Below are 20,648 nucleotides of genomic sequence, written 5' to 3'. Positions count from 1 at the left end.
ATCAAGACCTTATGAACCATCATCAGAAATAATTATAAGTTGGAATGATGAATAATAAAGATCCTTTGCAATCACAAAAAGTGATTGTATGTTATTTATTTTGATTGAGATGAAGAGAAAAGAGATGGTGGATGTAAATAGAAGAAGTGGGTCATTATGTACTATCCCTCTCTTTGTAATTTTGTATCACTCTTTTCAAATGCAAGACTCTGTGATTGCAGAGAATCTGCCTTAAAGAATGAAAGGTTCTAAATGTTTTAGATCAAACAATCCAAAAAGCAAATCAAGAAAAAGGAATTGATTGAATTCGATTAATGCAACTGAATAAGAAATAAAATTAGTCCTGAAATCTAGGAGACACATATATTAGACAAATCCCTGTCATATGGGTGCGTATAGAAACATTGCACATAAATTTCTCTGCTGGAAAATACACAATATCATTTTCTTATGGTTGATGTGAAATGTGAGTCGAGGTTGAAGAAGTATATCACATCTTGAGAATTACTAATAATTAGTATCAGTATTAGTAATATCTCTAAAACTTCAATCAGCAAAACTCAACAACTTGATTCATTCATGGATAGAAAAATTTCAATTTGCCCTCAGACCAATGAAAAAAAAAAAACTGTCTATTTAGGTTATGCAAGTACAATTGTCCTAATTCTCCTTTCATTTTTTTTTAAAAAACCTTAATATTTATTTTATATGGGTATATCTTCAAGTCACACTACTGATACCAAGATTTTATTAGTAAGTAATTTGTAAAAATATGTTTAACCGATTTTTAAACTAAGATTTACTCCCTCCAGTCCCATTTATAAGTCCCATTTTAAAAGGTCTATTTGGTTCCATTTATAAGTCATAGTGCGTCTTTTTAAGTAATATTTGAGAAGTATTTCTAAAATTACCCTTTACGAGAGAGAAAAAGTAACAGAACATTACTTTTTAGATGTGTTATACAGGGGCATGTTTGAAATTTTACTTACTTTTATTCCTTATACTTTTATTGTATTGGTATTGATGAGATTGATAGAAATGACTTATAGATAGGAACGGAGGGAGTATTTATATTAAGTTTTAGACTCAACTATTTAAATTTTTTTTTAATCAAGAAAATAAAAGATCATACTTAACATTCTTATCAATTTTGCAAAACTACACACGTTCGTCCCATGAAACCACACTATTGCAATCCGCATATGCTCCCAGGCCAGCCTCTAACAAAGCTATTAAAATATAGTTAATCCAGCAAAGCCAGCAAATGCTGAGTAAGCCACGAAAAATTACCTATATGTGCCACCAAAAATAGGGCCACTAGCTCATTAACTTTAACGCTAGTAGATTATGAAATCAGCAAAGTAATATTTTAATATATATTCGGGACGAAAAATCAGGTAGTCTATCAGTATCACATGAACAGTCACGTATTCTCTTCATACATTGTTCCTCTAATAAATGACAATAAAAAAGTGCTAGGGAGGACCCCAAAAAAAAAAAAAAACACAAGAATCGTTGGAAATTTCTTATTCCCAAGCTTAATGTAATATCAATGAAAGAAAGTTGTTTGGCTTTATCTTGTGGATTTGGAATCAGTTAGTCACCTAAGTCTATTCATTCAATAAGATACAATAATAACTATTTAGTTAAATCAAACAATTATTTAGTTAAATCAAACAAGTATAAAAAGTCTTATTGTATAATATTCAAAAAATATTAAATCTTAAATTTTTTTGAGGGAATAACATATGTGAAGAGTGCCTTAACTGTAAGAATTATTTTTAATTTTTTTAAGAAAATATAACTTGATAATTTTTATTTTTTCTTAACTCAATCCAAGCAGGGGTTTCTTTTCTTATCAGTTGTTGTGAAATGTGAGTCAAAGGTTGAAGAAGAACACCAGATCTTGAGCATAAGTAAGGGTAAAAGTTATATAATTAACTTTATATACTTAATAAACTAATTAAAATAAGACAAGTGGATTTTAATGAGTTAATAATATTAATAATGAAAATTTATTATAGAATAAATAATATACAAAAGAGAAATAGCCACCTCAAATATATATGACTGAGTATATAATTTTTCAATAAGTGATTAGTATATTAGTATTATATATTTCTCTATAACTTCAATGAAAAATATATCAACAAGCCCTTATAGTTTATTTCAATTTTAAATTAAGTTCTTTTAATTTATTTTTTAATTGGGTCCTTATAATTTAATCATCTAAATATTTTAACCCCCTAAAAATTAAAATCCTTGAATTTTTTGTTAAGAAATAAAATTAAAAACCTTTATATTTTTATTAAATGATTATATAACTTTAGAATTAATTACATAATTTTTATAACTCAAAATTTATACAATTAGGTTGTTTTTTAAAATTTTTTTATAATTATAGAAGTTTCATACAAAAAAGTAAAAAAATTTAAACAGTATATTAAATCAAAATTTATTTTTTTAATTTTAGCTAAAATTATTAAATTAGATTTTCTATGAACTCTAAAAGTATTTTTCTTTGGAAAATTTAATAATTCATTATTAATTTTAACCTTTAAGGATTGACATATTTAATAGATCAAATTATAAGAGCATGATTAGAACAAAATAAATTGCAAGAACCTAATTTAAAATTGAGAAAAATTATAATGACATGCAAATTAATTCTCCCTAATTTCAATCAGCAGAACTTAACAACTTGATTCTTTCATGTATAGGAAAACTTAAAGTTGCCCTCAAACCAATAGAAACAAACGTATGTAGATTATGCAAGCATGTTTGTCCTGATCCTGCTTTAATCCCAAAAAAAAAAAACCCTTCAAAATTTTATATGGCGAACCAAATCAGGAAAAACTAACCCACATGGGCGGCAAAAAAATATGGCCACTTGCTCATCAGCATTTACGTTAGTAGATTATCAAATCAACAAAGTAATATTTTAATATAGATTCAGGACAAAAAAAATTAGGTATATTTATCACATGAACAATTACATAATCCTCTTCATACTGTTTCTCTATTAAGTGACAATAAAAAATTGCTGGGGAGGATATAAAGATCAACAAAAGAATCGTAAAAAATTTCTCATTTCATTTTTTAGTTTAATATCATTGAAACAAACGTTGCTTGGTTGTCTTTTTCCTTGTCAAGAGGAAAGAGATTTGTAATCCCCACCTAAGTAACATCTGTGTCAAGTTTTTTTTTTTTTTAAACTATCAGCATCACCCTGTTTTTTTTTTTTTAACTTGATGCAATGACATGGTATCGAACATTATCATATCATACTTAAGTATTATTGAGTCAAATTAAATAGTTGAATTCACAACATTTGAACTCTCATTATTTGAGGAGAATCGAGCCTCTTTCATTCAACCTAACCACTACTATTAATTCACCCTATTCTTTATATATAATCCTGAAAAAAAATGGATAATAATTAGAAGGGATTCAAATATTATTCGGAGTCAATTAATCATTGTGTACTAATCATGGGACAATAATAAAATTTTAATATCTGATTGCAATGACAAGAACTATCAAAGATGGAATTGATTCAGTTCCTATTGTTCCCATTGTAAGGAAATCAATCCATCACAAAAATGTTCTTAAATTTAAACAATGAACTCTATCGGGCGTGTTAAAATCATCAAATGTTTCAAATGCACCAAATTTAAGTATGCATGATAAAGAGTTTTGTCAATAACTTCAAGTCAAAAGCTTTGGTTGTCTAGTGAAAGTTTGTCAATAATTTTTTTTGAATTATATTGAAAACAAAAGCCCAAAAAAGCTACATATTGCTATAGTTCATCTGAGGGTTGTTCCCTCATCATCCACTAAAACCTACCGGTGGGATTGGTGAATGATTAAAGATGCAAAAGGCTTCATCAAAGTTAAAAGCATTCCTAGCAAAATAATCAACATATGCATTATCTTCACAGTACAAATGTTGAACATTAACTATCCACTCTCTATGGAAGAGAGATTGTGCATCAACTATGATATCTTTGAACGGGTGATTTTTCCTACATCCTCAAGTCAGCATATTCATTGCTTCCACACAATCAAAAAAATAAATTTATCTTCTTGTATCCAAGTTTCCAGCAAAGACTTAAACCATGAATAATTCCTATGATTTCAGTTATATTGGGCAAAACATGTAGAAGTTTGCAATTAAAACCTTTAACCCATGTCTAGTTTTCACCCCAAATAACTCCACCACAACCTTTATGTCCATTATTACAGATTGAACCATTCACTTCTAAAGTAAAAAAAAAAAAACCCACTAACATTCCTATTGTTTGATCTAGAGATCCCTTTTTCAAAAGAAAGAAAAGGAGCTCTCTTAAGGAGATCATAATCACAACAATCTCTAAAGAAACTAGAGCCATTATAATTATCACTCTCATCTTCTTCACCATTAAACACTTTCTTGCATCTAGCTACCCATATGTCCTAGCAAATATATCCAAACAAAGTAGCCCATCTAATCTTACTAGTATAATGTTTCTCGGCTTCATTTGTTAGGTTCCATTTTACCTATTCAACTCCTTCAAGACTAGTGAATACGTTCCAAAGTTCCTCTTTCACAACAACTTGCCATCTATTCCTCGCTTGTTGACAATCTCTGACTAAATGCATTGAGTTCTCCAAATTTTCGTAGCCATACATATAGGTATAATCCACAGCAAGACCTCTTTTCATTTTAAGTTCACAAGTATGTGCCCTCCCATAAGTAAAGGTCCACATGAAAGTTTTGATTTTCTCTAGGACTTTCCATCTCAAAGGATCTTCCAAATGTTATCCATGCTATTTCTAACACTTGCAAAAGCAAAAGAATAAGCAAATTTGATAGTAAAACAACTATTAACAGAAGGTTTACAGAAGTGTTTGTTCTCTCCTCTCTCCTCTCTAGGTGGTGAGCACGAGTTAAACAAGCAACAACATTAGGTTGAAACTATAGCCTCAATTTTTCCTCATTCCAATCTCCCCATTAATTTACATAATCTAAAATAGTCTTATTCCTATCAATGTCTCCCTTACTCCCAAGAATTAGCTCAATCAAAGGCACATTCAACTTTGACCAATTTTAAACCAAAAGGAGGTAGTTTTTCCATTACACACCTTCTTACCCACATCCTTAGTAAATTTTCTCCACACTGCACAAATGCTTCTCTAGGTAAGAAAAGAGTTCTTCTTTTTTCTTATGGAAGGAAGATGATTTATGCCACAATTATATTTGCTTTTAATAACTCTGACCCAGAGAGCCTCCTTGTTAGTAAGAAAATTCCAATACAATTTCATCATGAAGGCTTCATTTTGTTTCTCAAGATTCTTTATTCTTAAGCCACCTTTTCTCTCTTTCTAGATGGTGTACCACGAGATCAAATGTATCTTCTTGAAATCATTAGTATCCCCCCAGAGAAAATTTCTATTTTATTTTTCTAGGTCCTTTAAAGCCCCCTTCAATAAGAGCATTGTTTGCATGTGATTGAAGGGTAAGATTGAGAGGATAATCTAGTTAGGGTCACCCTCCTAGCCAAACTTAAAAAATTTCCTTTCTAGTTTGATAGCTGTTTCTTGGCTTTCTCAAGAATTGGAGAAAACATCAACTGAGCCACTCTCCTGTGTAAAAGTGGTATTCCCAGATATTTCCTTAGATCTGAAGTTATCCCTACCCCCAAACTTCTGCTAAGATCATAGCCTCTATTAGAATGGACACACTTAGAAAAACATATTTTGGTCTTTTTGTTCATACATTGTCCTGAGACTTCACACTTACTGATACATTCATTAATACAATCAACCTGACTCAAAGTAGCATCCCTAAACAAGATCAAATCATCAACAAAAAATAAGTGTGATAACTTATGACCCCTGCCATTTAGTGTGATTGGTTTCCATTTCCATCCTCAATAACACCTATGATTATATGATTTAACCTTTCCATACATTACGTGAAAATATAAGGGGAAAATATGTTCCCTTGTCTTATGCCCTGAGAAGGTTTAAATCTTTCACTAATACTACCATTCCATAGAACTTGCATTGAAGAGCTTCTAATACATTCCATGAAGATATCACATAACTTAGAAGATAAGCCAATTTGTTATAAGGTATAGAGAATAAAATCCCACTCTAGTCTGTTATATGCTTTCTCAAGATCAACCTTAAATAGCCATCATCCTCTCTTCTTTTTGGTGCTTCTCATAGCATGAACCACTTCTTGTGCAATGATAATGTTATCACTACTTTATCTTCAAAAATGAAGCTACATTAATGCTTCCCTATCATTTATCCATAATTGGTTTAAGCCTTCTATTATGGATTTTGGACACAATCTTATAACTAACATTACAAAGCAAGATGGGTCTAAAATCTTTCATCATGTCTGGTAAATCAATCTTAGGAATAAGAACCAAGTAGGTGTCATTTAATGGTCCCATTTATACTTGGCTCTTCAAACATATTTTTCACCACATTGAAAACACCTTTCCCAATGACATTCCAAAACTCATGATAGAAAAATGCTTGGATACCATCCAGACCTAGAGCCTTTAACGCACCAAGATCCTACACAACTTCTTTAATTTATCAATCATCAACTCCCTGATATAGATTTTTTGAAGATTCTGCAAGAAGAATAGGAAAGTTGTTTCTAGATTTCCTTTTCAAGCTAGAGATTGGTTCACTTTTAAACAGATCTTTGTAATAATCCACTGCTAAAAACTTCAAAGCAATATGATCATAGATCTAGCTCCCTTCTGAATTTTTTAGAGCCTCCACACAATTAATCTTCCTTCTAGCTAAAGTAGAGGCATGAAAAAACTTGTTATTCTTATCTCCCCATTTCAACCAGTGACTTTAAGATTTCTGAAACCACATCAATTCTTCTTGGGTAATCACTTTATTATACTCATACCATAATTCCTTCTTCGTCTGTACTAGATATGGATTATCCTGGCTGCCTCTTGCTTTCAGATACCCTCTATTCTAGATAAAAGGTTCTTTTTTTTCCTAACCAGGATGCCCACATTGTTTCTATTCTAGTCACTAGCTTCTTGTTCAAAGCTCTTAAATTTCTTGTTCCAGATCCTAAAACTCCAAGCATTTTTAACTATATCATTAAAGTCCTTCCCTAGTAACCAAGCTGCTTGACATCTAAATAGAGGGGACTTGATATTCAACTCCGTATAAACAAAAAGAGGTCTATGATCGGAGTTAAATTTTAGTAGATGTTGTATTATAGTATTAGGAAATTTCATATCCCAAAAGGAATTTATAAAGGCCTAGTCAATCCATTCTTTCAAGTAATCACATTCCCAGGTAAACTTCTCTCCCACACAGCGAACAACCTGAAGCTGAGTAGAGTAAATACATTTATAAATTGCCTCATAAGAGTCATATTAGGATGATAACCTCCTGATTTATCTTTTATAGACATGTAGGCATTGAAATCCCCTAATATCAACTACTCCTTATTAATTCCTTTATTAAGATCACATAGGTCATCCCAGAGCTCCTTACGACTATAAGGATTAGTTTCCACATGAAAACAAGTGACCTAAAAAGAAAACTAATTCCTCAATTCAGTAACACATACATGAAGCAATTGTGTAAAAGAAGACACATACAGTATCTTAAAAATATTGAATTCCAAAAGAACCAGATACCTCCAGCAAAACCAGTAGATTCAATTCTAATCTAATTATTGAACCCTAATTTTTAGTTAATTTTATCAGCTTACCATTCACCCAAGGTTTAATAATCACAGCAAAATCAATAGTCTTACCTTTAATCACATCACGAAATCTCCCAATAAAATTTTTTGAGGCAACACCTCGACAATCCCATGATAAGAAATTCATAAAAAAAGAACATTGGTAGTGGCACAAAGGTAAACAAACTAACATAGCTGAGATTCAAGAACCTAAACCTCATTCTCCTCTTCTATCACTCCCTCCTTAACATCATCTTAGATCTTATACCAAAGATTGTTGTTTTAAACTCCATCCATCGATGTTGTTACGGCTTCAGAGATCAGAGAAGGATTTAGGGGTTTTTTGGGAGATTTCATAAAGTCGTCTCTATAGTTCTTTTGTTATGCTCTGTTTCGCACAACTGGTTGTACAGATTTCTCCATATTTTGCATCCTGTCTATATTACCTTTTGTTAGTTCTTGTCTATATTTAGGCATCTCATTACTGGGCTCAAGTTGGCCCATTCTAGCCAAACTCCCTATTACTAAGTTATAGATCCTGCTTTAATTCTTTTTTTTCAGCAAGGGCGAGATAACCTTTGGCCTCATACTAGATGTGCGCTTACAACCCTTCTTTTTTGGGCTTTCAACAACTTTATCACTATCCTTTGGTCTTGCTTCTCTTTCCTCCATTCCTTCTCTTACTTGGCCCACTTCCTGATTACAAGTTGGATTTCTCTTTTATCTTTTTGCTTTTTCTCTTTCCTGCTCTTTTCTCTATCAGCTTTCATCCCACTTGTCTCACCTTCTTCAAAAGTTTGATTCTCGTTGTGAAAGGAAATACTAACAGAACCTTTTTTATTCATAGTCACCTCCTTGTCTTCCTTTTTCCTCCATTATGTAGTAAGTCCTTTTCCATTGTAAGTTTTCTTCTTCCCAAGTGTCTCCTTTGTCATCTTTTCCTCTGATAAAATCTCAAATCTTGATTTGTGAATGTTCCTCTATTCTTTCCCATTTGACTTTCCTTGCATATAGGCTTTAGACTACATGTTAAACTTTGGCTCCACTTGGGTTGGTCTTTGCTTAATTGAATTTTTAGCTTTCATCATCCCCTCGTTCTTCTTCTAAAGGAACTCCCAGCATACTCATCACTGGATGTGGCATCTTTTCCTCTTCTACTTTATGCTCTTAAAATCGTTATGGATAGGGGAGGTATTCGGCTCTGAGTTTTGGTACTTCAAGTGTAAGGTCTCCTTTACTTAACCACATTTAATTTCATAATTAAGGTAATCAAGGGATTAACCCTTAAAGGATTATCAAAATTAAAAAAATTGCATAAAAGAGAAAATTTTCAAATCATATACAATTGAGATCCCACATGAAACATTTCAAATCACAAACAACAACTTATTATGCTCAATATAGAGTTTAAAAATGATGCGGAAGCTTGGGAAACAAATAGAACCCATCATAATGAGTTTTAAAACTCAAAACTAAATTTTGTGTAGAAAACGTGACGTGCATCACAACTTGTGACATATACGCCATAGCTTACCCTTCTATGTGCCATGCGCCGCGGTGTGATGCGCCATGCGCCATGGTGCATTATACGAATTTGACAGACATCAACTATCAAAATAACAATACAGGGAGCAAACTTCAAACGTGTCCTAAATCTTCATCTGATGTCTAATTGTGGTGGTTTTAGTGTCTACACGATACTTTCTCCTAACTCTAACTAATGGCACCCGTTTCACACTCAAATTCTTTTTTTATAAAAAGTTGAACGCCAAAAACCATTTTATCATTTTTTCACAAAAATCTCACAACTTCGGTGTCCTAACTCAACTACAAGTGCCAAAAGCCTACACCGATCCTCCAACCACACTCAATAGACTCTAAAGGACCTATGCAACACACCACACGCAACCACAAACACATATTTTTCAAAGTCATCACTCAATTTCAATTTTCACAAAACATAAAGGGGAGGAAAATCATGCACAAAACCATCATTTTTATTTTAATTCTTTCAAAATACACATGTTTCTACTTGTACAAATATTTTAACCCTATCCACCAATTTACAACCAAAATTCACTAACCCGAGGCACAAAATACATAAGTTGTACACTAAGCTAATGCAAGTAGTGCAAAATAATGACATGTGATCTTAGTTGGCAATTGTGTTAACATTTACACATAAAAACAATAAAGAGAGGCATACAAAAAGGATTACTCTACAATCCTTAGCCTCTATGTGTTTTCCCAACTTGAATCTAATGAGTTAGGCCCTGAAAATATTGAGAATTGGGAAATGGGTACAACCATTCAATAACTAGGTCTCATCTAATCTATATAGTTACATATCAATTATAAATAGATGCAAATAGGCACAAACACAACTTTACAATAATATGATAGAATTAGCCACGATTCACAATACTAACAACCATATGACCAGGCCAAAACACATATATTCATTTTAAATTACAATGCACAACACATGATTGCAATAATAATAACCATGTGCCCCTAACTCATATTAAACCACAATACTAATAGCCATATGGTTGGATTTATATGCATAATCATATACCAATCTTATACCCTCCTATTACTTCCGACATAAAATCAGCCATGTAGCTACATCCTTCACGGACTAACCCAACCTTTCACTTGTGAGGAGCTACCGAATCAAGGTTAACTTGCTTATGTAACTCAATTTTTCCCAATATTAATAACCATAGGGTGTTATACTCCTAATCTAACCTTCCTCATGAACTGATGGAAACTAGTTGGGTTTGAATCCCTCATAAAATCAATGGGACAGTCCCAAATTAATTATAGGACACAGGCTACCATCTGATTTCAATGGTCGATGGAAGTTCTGATTCAATTATCACTATCAATACCACGTGAATTTATTTATCTACTCCTCTCAATAGGTGAACTCCCGCCAATGATCATGCTATGCACATTTTACATATTTATGTATTCTAATCCACAATACATCTCACATGAAATCATATCTCCCAATTCACAAACTCCACATACCCCACAAGTCAAAAACATATTTGGCAAACTCTCACAACATGCTATCAAACCAAACATTATCAAACACAAATGGATGACATGCATAGAGTTTTCCCATTTCAAAACCATTTCCTCAAAAATCATCACATTGTCAATTGCATCATTATTTAAAAATATAAATCACGTTTCAAATCAACCATTTTAATAAACAAACAATTAATATTCAACTATATCAATTAGGTTTCCCTTGGTTACCTCAAACATTTGAGAGATTAAAGGCTTACCCCTCACACAAAACACTTTCAAAGCTTTTCCAAGCTTGAATGATGCCAAATTAAATCACACTACAAACACAATATAAGAATATCATCATTATCCCATTTTGTGAGTTTTCTAACATAAATCTTCACACATTCTATTATATCAATCCATAAATTTGCTACCCATTCATACCCAATGGGTTCATTAGACTCCATTAATACACATTACCATTAACAACTCCTCAAACCACCATGATAGTCCACCAACACTTCCAACAACCATATTAAATATAATTTTCATATGTTAATGGCTTTACCCAACAAACTCTTGATAGAATCATCAATATAAGATTTAATTACGTCAAACAAATCCTATTGTATCCATTTTATCTAATGGAATCGAACCCATAACTCCTGTGGACTGAAAATCAACATTCCAACTCAAACCCTAACTCAAACCTTTATAAATGAGGGAGAGAAAGGAAGAAGAAGACATAGATTATTTACCTTGAGTGTTTGGGAGCTTCAAACTATCCTCAATGTGATCTAACAATGTACCCTAGCAAAGCTTTGGTCAAGCTCTTCATTTTCTTTCTCTCCTTTTCTCTGATTTTTTCACACAAAGACATATCTAATAAAGCAAATTTTTGATCATGCGTCACGGCGCACGCAGCCCTCCACCACGGCGCATGGCACAGAGAGGTCACTACATTCAAGTCCACCCTTATGCGCCACAACGAATTGATCACATGTCGTAGCATGTGACATAGAGGGCATTCCTTTACTTTTTCTTCCTCTTTCCTTGCCCAGGTAGCCCGCCATCGATCCCGACCCACTTTTAGGGCTAAAATTATAATAATTTACATCAATTGGGCCCATCTGGCTACACACCTCATTAACTTAATAATCACACTCATTAAGTTAACTAATCATGATTAAATTTTCTCCAGATGTTACATCAACAGAGGACAATCCTCTCTTTTGTGTTCATAAATCCCACAGTTAAAGCAAATAATTTCCAAACCTTCAAACTAAAATTATAAATACGGTTCCTTATTACAAAAGGGGATTGGAGTCTTTTTATTTAAATCTACCTTAACACTAACTCTTGCATAATGACCCCTATCCACCACAATCCCTCGGGCATTACACTTGGCTAAGGTGTTCATGTCCAACTTCAATGCTTTCCCTACCTTGTTACCTATTTCCAGCATGAAATCTTCAAAATAACAGTGCATAAGAAGTGTTGGGACTCTCATCCATATTGCTAATTTACCAATACTATTACAATAAGGATTAAAATTCGGGCTCCACCGTTGTGCAGCCAAATAGTGCCCTTGAATAACCCAAGGACCGTCAAATAATAGCTTACGACACAGAGATAAATCCTCAGATTGGAAGGTAAAATAATTATTAGGGAGGTCAATAATCTCAAGTTGTCAGTTTTCAGCAACCACTTAAGCCTGTCTCTCATTACCTTCAAAACTATGTGTTTGCCCAGAAGAGTTATGACTAGTGCATCCTTCCACGGTCGGCATAATTCTCTTAAACGTTCGTCGGACATTTCAATCGGTGGCAGAGCATCCATTATCTTCCTATGTTCATCAATTAGAACTGGAGTAACTTCCTTCTCTCCTTTCAACCAGTCTTTCATGAGATCCTCGAAATCTTGCTCATATTTCTTCTCTTCTTCCCCTATTAATTTCTCTCTGTATGATATAGGAGATTTACCCACAACATTAATTCCAAGTTTTGGCACTCTGTTTCCTTCTACAGTACTTCTCTCCTCCGCATCCTTCATCAGGCTGTCTTCAGGGTGCATATTCTCGTCAGTACTCAGCCCTCCGTCTTGCACCTTAATATTCTTAGCTATGGCGTCCTCATCTTCCTTCGATAAACCATTGTTTTCACTTCCGGCACTGGTTCCGACGTTGCTTATGGGTGACGCGTGCTCACTGTTTCCTTTCTCACTCATCTCACTTTTCTATCAATAATTTTAGGATAGAAAATTATTGACAAAAACAATTTTAAGATTTAAGATTTTGTCCTAGATATTCACTTTTTTCAGAGAACAGAAAATTTTCAAATTTTTTGGGAAGAGCATGTAATATCCAAGCAACAATTTCTGAAGAAGCATCAGGAATCAAATCAAGAGTAATGGAGAAGATATCTTCTTGACTTGCAAGAAACAACGACAAACTGAGCATGTCCATTACAGTAACACCAAACACATTTCATATAATCAAAACAGGCTGCTTACACAATTTTACCTGAACAGGACGAATTCTATAAGGCTTTTGCCTCTGTCCTGATTGTAAACTGGAGAGACATGATAACAGGCTGCCTAGAACTACCACCTTGGTTTTTTTTTTTTTTCGTATGCTGTTTGGAGTTGTGTTCATAAGAATCAAAGTAGAATATGTAAAAAAGAAAAGCATAGAATGAAAAGGATTTCATGACAGCTTTTCCATGTACAAGTTCAATGACGTGGAATGACAACTAATGCACATAAAGGTACAATCAGATGAGGCTTTGAGGTATTAACAAGCACGATCTGGTATACAACAAATCATCTTCACCTGCTACAAAGCAGACCAACACGAGGGAAAACTAATTAAATACATCCACCCGATTTTCAGATCACAGATTTATGGACAGCAAACTTGTCATGAACTAAAGGAGGAAATTATCTATCATATGAAAAACGACATCAGCACCATCTGAATTCATCCAGTAGGTTTTCACCTGAAAGCAAGACAAGACAGATAAGAAATGAGAAAAAGGAACTAGTAACATCCAACAAATACTCAGATTCTAATCTAGCAAGACAATTGCGAAAGTCAAATTGGAAGAATTAATCAATTAACCTCCGAGATAGAAACAATCAACATTTGTCCTCAACTGGAGAGGAATGGGGATGGGGATGGTTGAAAATCATGTACTTTCTCACTCTTTTCCTAGCTGTCTTGCACCTTAGATATCTTGTTTAATTAGAAAAATGGGGTCGTTGATTTTTTTAGATTTCCCCCTATACTTTTTAGTACTTTATTAGTCTTTAATTTAAATATTCATTGACTTATTGGAGAATTGAAAGGAAAATTTGTTCCCACCTCACCTTCTTACCATGATTAAAAACAATCAGAGCATCCCCTACTCTGATTTTATTCAGCAATTACCCTCCGTAGAGATTTATTTGGTTCCTTCCTTAGCCATCATAGAATCATAGACCCCCAATTCTAGTGATTCTCATAAATGACATGAGTGCAGTGTATTTCCTTGGCATATTTTTATCCCGTTACATTTAATACATTTCTTAAAAGAAGCAGAATGAAGAAAGCAGTTGATGCTAACCATCGAAAGGGAAGAAAGCAGTTGGTGTTAATCATCAAAAGGCCAAAAGGGTTACACCACCCAGACTGCAAGGAAGCAAAGAGTTTTAAGTTAATAAGCTTACCTGGATTGTACTGTGAGCTATATAACGCTGTGTACTCTTTTGGAAGCTAACATCCACACGCTCCCATGGTACTTGAGTGAGACCCCTTATCATCTCCTCTGCGTGGGGGAAGAATAACATATTCAGAAAAACAAGGAGACAGAAGTCTAAGGATCAAATGCAATAGCCAGTAAATGCAAGACAGCAGCATTTTGTATATATGCAGCTAGTATAACATTATACTATATATTAGGAGTTCATTGTTAATGAAGCCCATTGAGGTAATTGTTGCATGTTAACATTAGAAAGTGATCAATGAACATGTTGACTATGATAAGTCAGGACTTCAGAGTAGGACAGTAAAGAGCTTCTCATAGAAGACGTTACATTGCTCTACTACATGATCACAAAAACAAAATAAAATAAAATACACTTTCAATTTTCACATTATATTTCCACTTAATATGAACGTGTCAAGAATTTGTCGCTTGGTTCTAAACACACAACACTAAAACATGGTAATTTACATGTATTTGTGCCCCAGCAAACCACAAACTTCAACAGAAAGGCATGATGGTAATTTAATCTGCTATAAGCTAATGATTCTTCCCTAGGCACTGCCCTCACCTGCAAATCGTGTGGTCCCAAACACAAGACATGATCTTCTGGATCACAGTTCCAGTTAAGTTTACCCCCTTGTACCCCTATTACGTACCAAACTAAACCGCAACCCAAGTAACATTTATCTTAAAGAAACTTATTTATATGGACCTTGTTTTCTAAGACTACTTACACACACATATACACACCTGCCTTTCCACTTTTTTCTTATTCTATATGAATGTTCTTGAACTAGAAAATCCAACTATCAATCAATAAAATCTCAAAAGTAAAAATCCAAGACAAAGAACTCCTCTTCCCAAGCATATAATATATAGCATTATGCCCAATCACACAAGAGAAGTGTGACATTACTGAATAAAAATACAGTATCTTAAAAAGTCAAAAAAGAAAAGGTACCTTCCAATTCAATTGCTTGGTCACTGATAGCAGAAGATGCTTTATTGTGACTCTGGTCATCTTTGGCAGTTTCCCCTTCAATATATACAATATGAGGATACTTCTCATCAACTACAAGTAGATTGGCCTGGCAGAAAAGAAGGAACAGAATTTAGTGTGAAAAAACCATACAGCCAGAAAGGCAGAAGAAATGCGGAAGGCCTCTACCTTTGGAAGTTCATGTTGACGCCGAATAGATGATGTACGCCATCCAACCATATCTTCAAGGTAAGTTAAGATATGTCTTGGAAAATAAAAATTATTGTTAAATTTTTAGTTTGATGTACCTATTTTTTCCAAATTGGCGATATTAATGCATGTCTGTTTATAAAGAGTAAATCTTTAACTCTCATCATAATGCAATCATCGTCATCCCATCATCCCAAGTCCCATTTCATGATATACTTGCTCAAGATTCATTTTAGGGAAAAACATCTCAACATATAAGCATTATATCAAACTAAAAGTTAAAAAGAGGATACGATCATAATTTGCATTTGCATATGCCACTCGACGCTTAAATGCACGTAAAGCTGATCTACACCATCAGTAACAGTTGGATGAGCAATAACAAAAATGAAATATAAGCATCTGATGAAATAAACTGACAAATTGACACTAACATGAACTTTAAGTCGTCAGAATCACCAGCCATACGCAGGAGAAGAGGAGGCTGTCCATCATCATTATCCATAAGGAAGAGATGCTTCCCGGATCTCCCTGCAACTATATGTGCAGTTTGGGATGCTCTTCTCTCAAGGAAAGGAAGACCACAAAGAAAGGGAAGCTAAAATCACAAATAAAAAGTAACAGAAATAAGGGATGATGTTCCAGTATAAGAACTTGAGACTTTAATGCATGAATAAATTGGCACAAGGTCAAGAGACTATTACAAAATATAATAAAGGTACATTCATCCAAATAAACATAACATGAAAAGATAAAATCAGACAATGACTTGGATAATTCTTTCTTATGAGTATCAACAACCAGACCAGGCACACGATATTTCTCACAATTCCAAAAGTCATCTACTTCCAAATAACAAATAAAAGAAAGAACGAAAAATCTCTTCCGCTAGACTGCAGGAGAATATATTTCCTTCTTTATGTACATTTTAGAGGAGTGCAGGGATGGGTTAATCACTTAAGATGAAGTTGAAAGTAAAAGGAAACGCACCCTTCATAAAACATTTAGTGCAACTTAGAAAAAAAATGCATACACAGAATCAAGCCCATGCGGCATCAGACTTGTAAACATGTTTCCAATTACTCATAAATAGTACACCCTTAAAAACAAGTTTTTGGAGATACATAATGACCAAATCTACCATGGAAAAGAAAAAAGCATTCAAAAGTCAACTCCTTTCTATAGTGAATATGTCTCTTCATTCATCATGAGTATATCATATAAAAACTAAACATCCGAAGTTTAAAATATCATAAAATAAAACAAGAATGACTACTAATCTTCGATTGATGGTTCTGGAATCAAATGGGTAAAATCAATCAGTGTTATCCTTTTATGAAACCTGGTTTCATAAGAGTGTGTGCAGTAAACAAAGGGCAAATAAAACTAAGATTCCACTTATCACACCTTATTTACGTTAGCATGCCTTCCAAATACCAGAGATGTTAACAAAAGTGGGTCAATTGAAAGTTTTAGAGTGGAGAATGAAGTGCATAGATGAACCAGCCCCAAAGCACTGGCAGTTCGAGAGTAATTTTGGTAAAAAAAGAGAAATAAAAAAGAGGAGACAAGCCAAAAATACCCTCAGAGAACAGAAAAAAGAGACTTAATAATTATACTCAATCATGAAATGACAGTTCAAGACAAGCTTAAGCACCTGTCTATGTCCTCTTGAACCAAGATGTGGTGTTGCAAATGTTATAAAGTTCATTGGCTCCAAACCAGCAATTGTGGCTTTGTAACATTGTTCAAGGCTTTGCTTTGAATATTCTGTCTTCTCTTTACCAAAATCATCTCTGGTTGCATTGGCACCAACTGGCCTCAATGTTGAAGAGTAGTCATAAAGTCTCCCAATAGCATATCTTGCCACCAAACCTCCCAAAGAATGTGCCACAAAGGAGATCTTTTGCACCTCTGGCCAACGTCTAACAACAGACTGTACCTGCATAAAAATTATTGAAAGCCAAAGATTCAGATATTAAATAAGCCATTTCAAAGTTAATATTCCTATGAAATTACAACTGAACGGTCAGGAAATTACGAGAAATTAAGATGTTTATATGTCCTGGAAAAAGGAAAATATCATTATTACCGAAATACCTCTTCAGCTAGCCTCTCACCCATTGTGTCAACACCGTCAAATGTCAATCTTGAAGAGTTGCATTCACTGCCTGTCCACAAAATATCAAGTTAAATGCAATAACTAATGCCCTCTGCAGAAAATAAAAGAGATATTAAAAGTAGGCAATAATGAAGTTGGGCAAATTCACAGCATGAACCAGAAGAATATGCAAGCAGAATGATGTTTGTACTATATTGTTAATCAAAGGCAAAACCAGTACAAGATAACTTCATATCTTTTGCAATCACTCTCCCCTTTCCTGAGTAAATTATTTTACATCAAAATTACATAAAAGAGAAAGACAGAAAGAATTCCTCTGAATAACAACCAAAATGAGAAAGTACACAGTTTGTCATGCCATCACTTACAAAGTGATCATCAACCCAAGAAACAAAGTTTAAAATCCATTAATACGATTGATTATATTGCTTATATTCCATTGCATTGTTGGCAATGAAACCTGTAGCTAAAATGACAGGAATACTCACGGTGAACAATAACTTTATCTGGAAGCTTCTTCACAAACTGCTCTGCAGCATATCGCCAATCTGCAGGACTGATATGAAGTGCATTTCAGCTCACAATATCGTGCAGAATAAAAATGAAGTTTAATTCAAAAAGATGTTCCATGGGGCACAAAATTCAGCATAGATTGATGGAACTGCTTCTATTCTTACTGGAAAGCCAGTACAACTGCACCTCTCAAAGCAAGTAAAAGTATATGGATATCCTCCAGTAAGCACACACATGAAAGGAATTTGAGATATAAAGGCAGGCATGTTAATTTAGAGGGAAAATTAGTACAGATTATCTGCTAAGTACTATCATGGCCTTAAAAAGGGGATTTGCAGGATTGAGAGGCCCTAACTCATCTAAAGGAGAATTTTAAGACGCTCAGGGCTTCCAATAGGTGATGCCCAAAGAAGATATGCATTTGGAGCCCCGTGGGAGGGCACTTACTTATATGGAATAGTATATCTGCTAAACATTGACAGCTAATTGAATAGCAATTTAAACAATCTGACATCAATGATAGTCTTTTCTGTTTTTGAAATCTTCCATTAGGAAACTTCAAATATACTAACCACCAAAAAAGAAAAACTTAAAACATAGTCAAATGCTTAAACTATGTTACTCTCTTGTAGCATGTTTAATTTAAGAAAATAAAATTCTCCCGGTCCTTTTAATTTCCTCACTCTAGTGTTTTATGGCGACCATACACAATCAACTCTTGCTATGTAGTAAGTAAAAGACTTAGTCTATTTAATTCTCCAGGATTTTTCCGCCATGTAATGTCCTTGAGTGGACCGCAATGACCTAAGAAAAGCACATATCTTTCAAGAAACCGGTGAACCATTAACAACTTACAGAAGCAGAAACGATAAAGAGCATGCGCAGTGGCATATTACCTCCCGATTATCCCATTAACCATAATTACAAGGTGCTCGGAGACTGGCTTAGACACGCCAGTGGAGACATCAAAGAAATCCTCCCCACCACTATCAGCCTCCACCTTTAAACCCTTATCGTTGGGGTTCTTGAAGCAACCTCCGCCTAATCGCCGGACCACTTCCATTCTGATCAAATTGAGGGACTGCTTATGCGTAGCAGCGACGCAGGGTCTGGATCGAACACGTCGATCGAAGAAAGTAGCGCCGAAGCGAGACAGGCACGGGTTGCGAGGGAGTAAAGGGGGTTTAGTTGGGAGCACAGAACCAGAATTGGAGGCGAGCATGCCCAAAAACTTAGGGGAAAAAAAGCAATAAATAGAGAAAGAAGATTGGAGATCTGATTAGTGATAGCTTTAAGTTAAAGGCGACCAAAACATGAAGAAGCTTCTGATGATTTGATGATGACGACGACGACGACGACGACAACGGGGGCGTGTGGCTTTCGCAGACGGAAAAGACAAGAATGGATGAAAGCGCGGACAATTCAGTTAATATTGTTTCTGTATTGTCCTTACTGGTTGCTCCGACCCCTCCTTCGCTCCAATGGCGAATCGACGCATTAGCACATTGTACTCACTGTATTCGTTAATTTATTTACAGTCTTATCGACATCGTTCCTTTTTTTTTTTTTTAAGGGAAATAACCTTTATTCTGGGTTTAGCTTATCCTGAATTCTTGATTCTCGAGTCTTGACTAATTCAGTGATTCTAGAAAGTGAGTGCCTGGAGAATTAAATTTAAAATTGTGATTGAAAATAGTATAGTGATAAAAAAAATTAATTTCTTATAAGTAAAACTAAGACTTAAGTTAAATTATGATGAATGGGTCAATATGCTTTGAAGTTGTTTTTTTTTTAATTTTATAAATTTAAAATTGAGAGAGAAAGAAAAGAAATACTCTTATAATCATATTTATAAAACACTTTTAACATGTTTTAACATAATCAAAAAAATATTAAATTTTATTAACTTTGTTTAAAAATTTAATAATTTTTCAATTTTACTATATTAAATATACATATTTTAATAATATATTTTCTTTCTCCAACATTCAATATGGGTCAAATATAAAAATTTATAATAAAAATTTAATAAAGTGACTTATAAATCAAGCTAAAAAAATTTTTTTCTACATTATAAATAGTAAAAGAGGAAGTAGTGTGTAAGCCTATTCTTTTTTATCTTTTTTTTTAATTTGCAACGACAGTTGTAAAAGGAAATTATAAAAGGCCTTGTTTTTTTCAGTAATAATGAGTTAAAATATTTTTTAAATTTTTATTAAAATCAGAAGAGCTTTTTTTTTTTAACTTTTACTGATGAAAGATAAAAATAATTTTTCATTAAAAAAAAAATTGAATGACAGAATTAAAAGTATACTTTAGTCTAAAGTTATTGTATTT

The 20,648-nt window shown here is 33.6% G+C and overlaps 1 protein-coding gene across 1 annotated transcript; it reads right to left on the bottom strand.

Moving 5' to 3' along the window:
• Positions 1 to 13,396: 13,396 nt before the first annotated feature.
• On the bottom strand, positions 13,397 to 19,800 carry LOC129309622 (uncharacterized). The gene is made up of 10 exons (XM_054951262.1): positions 19,208 to 19,800; positions 18,287 to 18,354; positions 17,777 to 17,847; positions 17,334 to 17,618; positions 16,111 to 16,274; positions 15,970 to 16,025; positions 15,656 to 15,708; positions 15,449 to 15,575; positions 14,450 to 14,547; positions 13,397 to 13,740 (listed from the first exon to the last, which is right to left on the bottom strand). Exons 1-10 carry the CDS (start codon positions 19,531 to 19,533, stop codon positions 13,669 to 13,671), a joined length of 1,320 nt encoding a protein of 439 aa, XP_054807237.1. The 5' UTR covers positions 19,534 to 19,800; the 3' UTR covers positions 13,397 to 13,668.
• Between the last annotated feature and the right edge of the window lie 848 nt (positions 19,801 to 20,648).

This window comes from Prosopis cineraria, unplaced genomic scaffold (genome assembly GCF_029017545.1).
Source record: "Prosopis cineraria cultivar Desert tree isolate PC_DT_omini unplaced genomic scaffold, ASM2901754v1 PC4, whole genome shotgun sequence".
Lineage (NCBI taxonomy): Eukaryota > Viridiplantae > Streptophyta > Magnoliopsida > Fabales > Fabaceae > Prosopis > Prosopis cineraria.
This window is presented reverse-complemented; position numbering and strand designations above follow the sequence as displayed.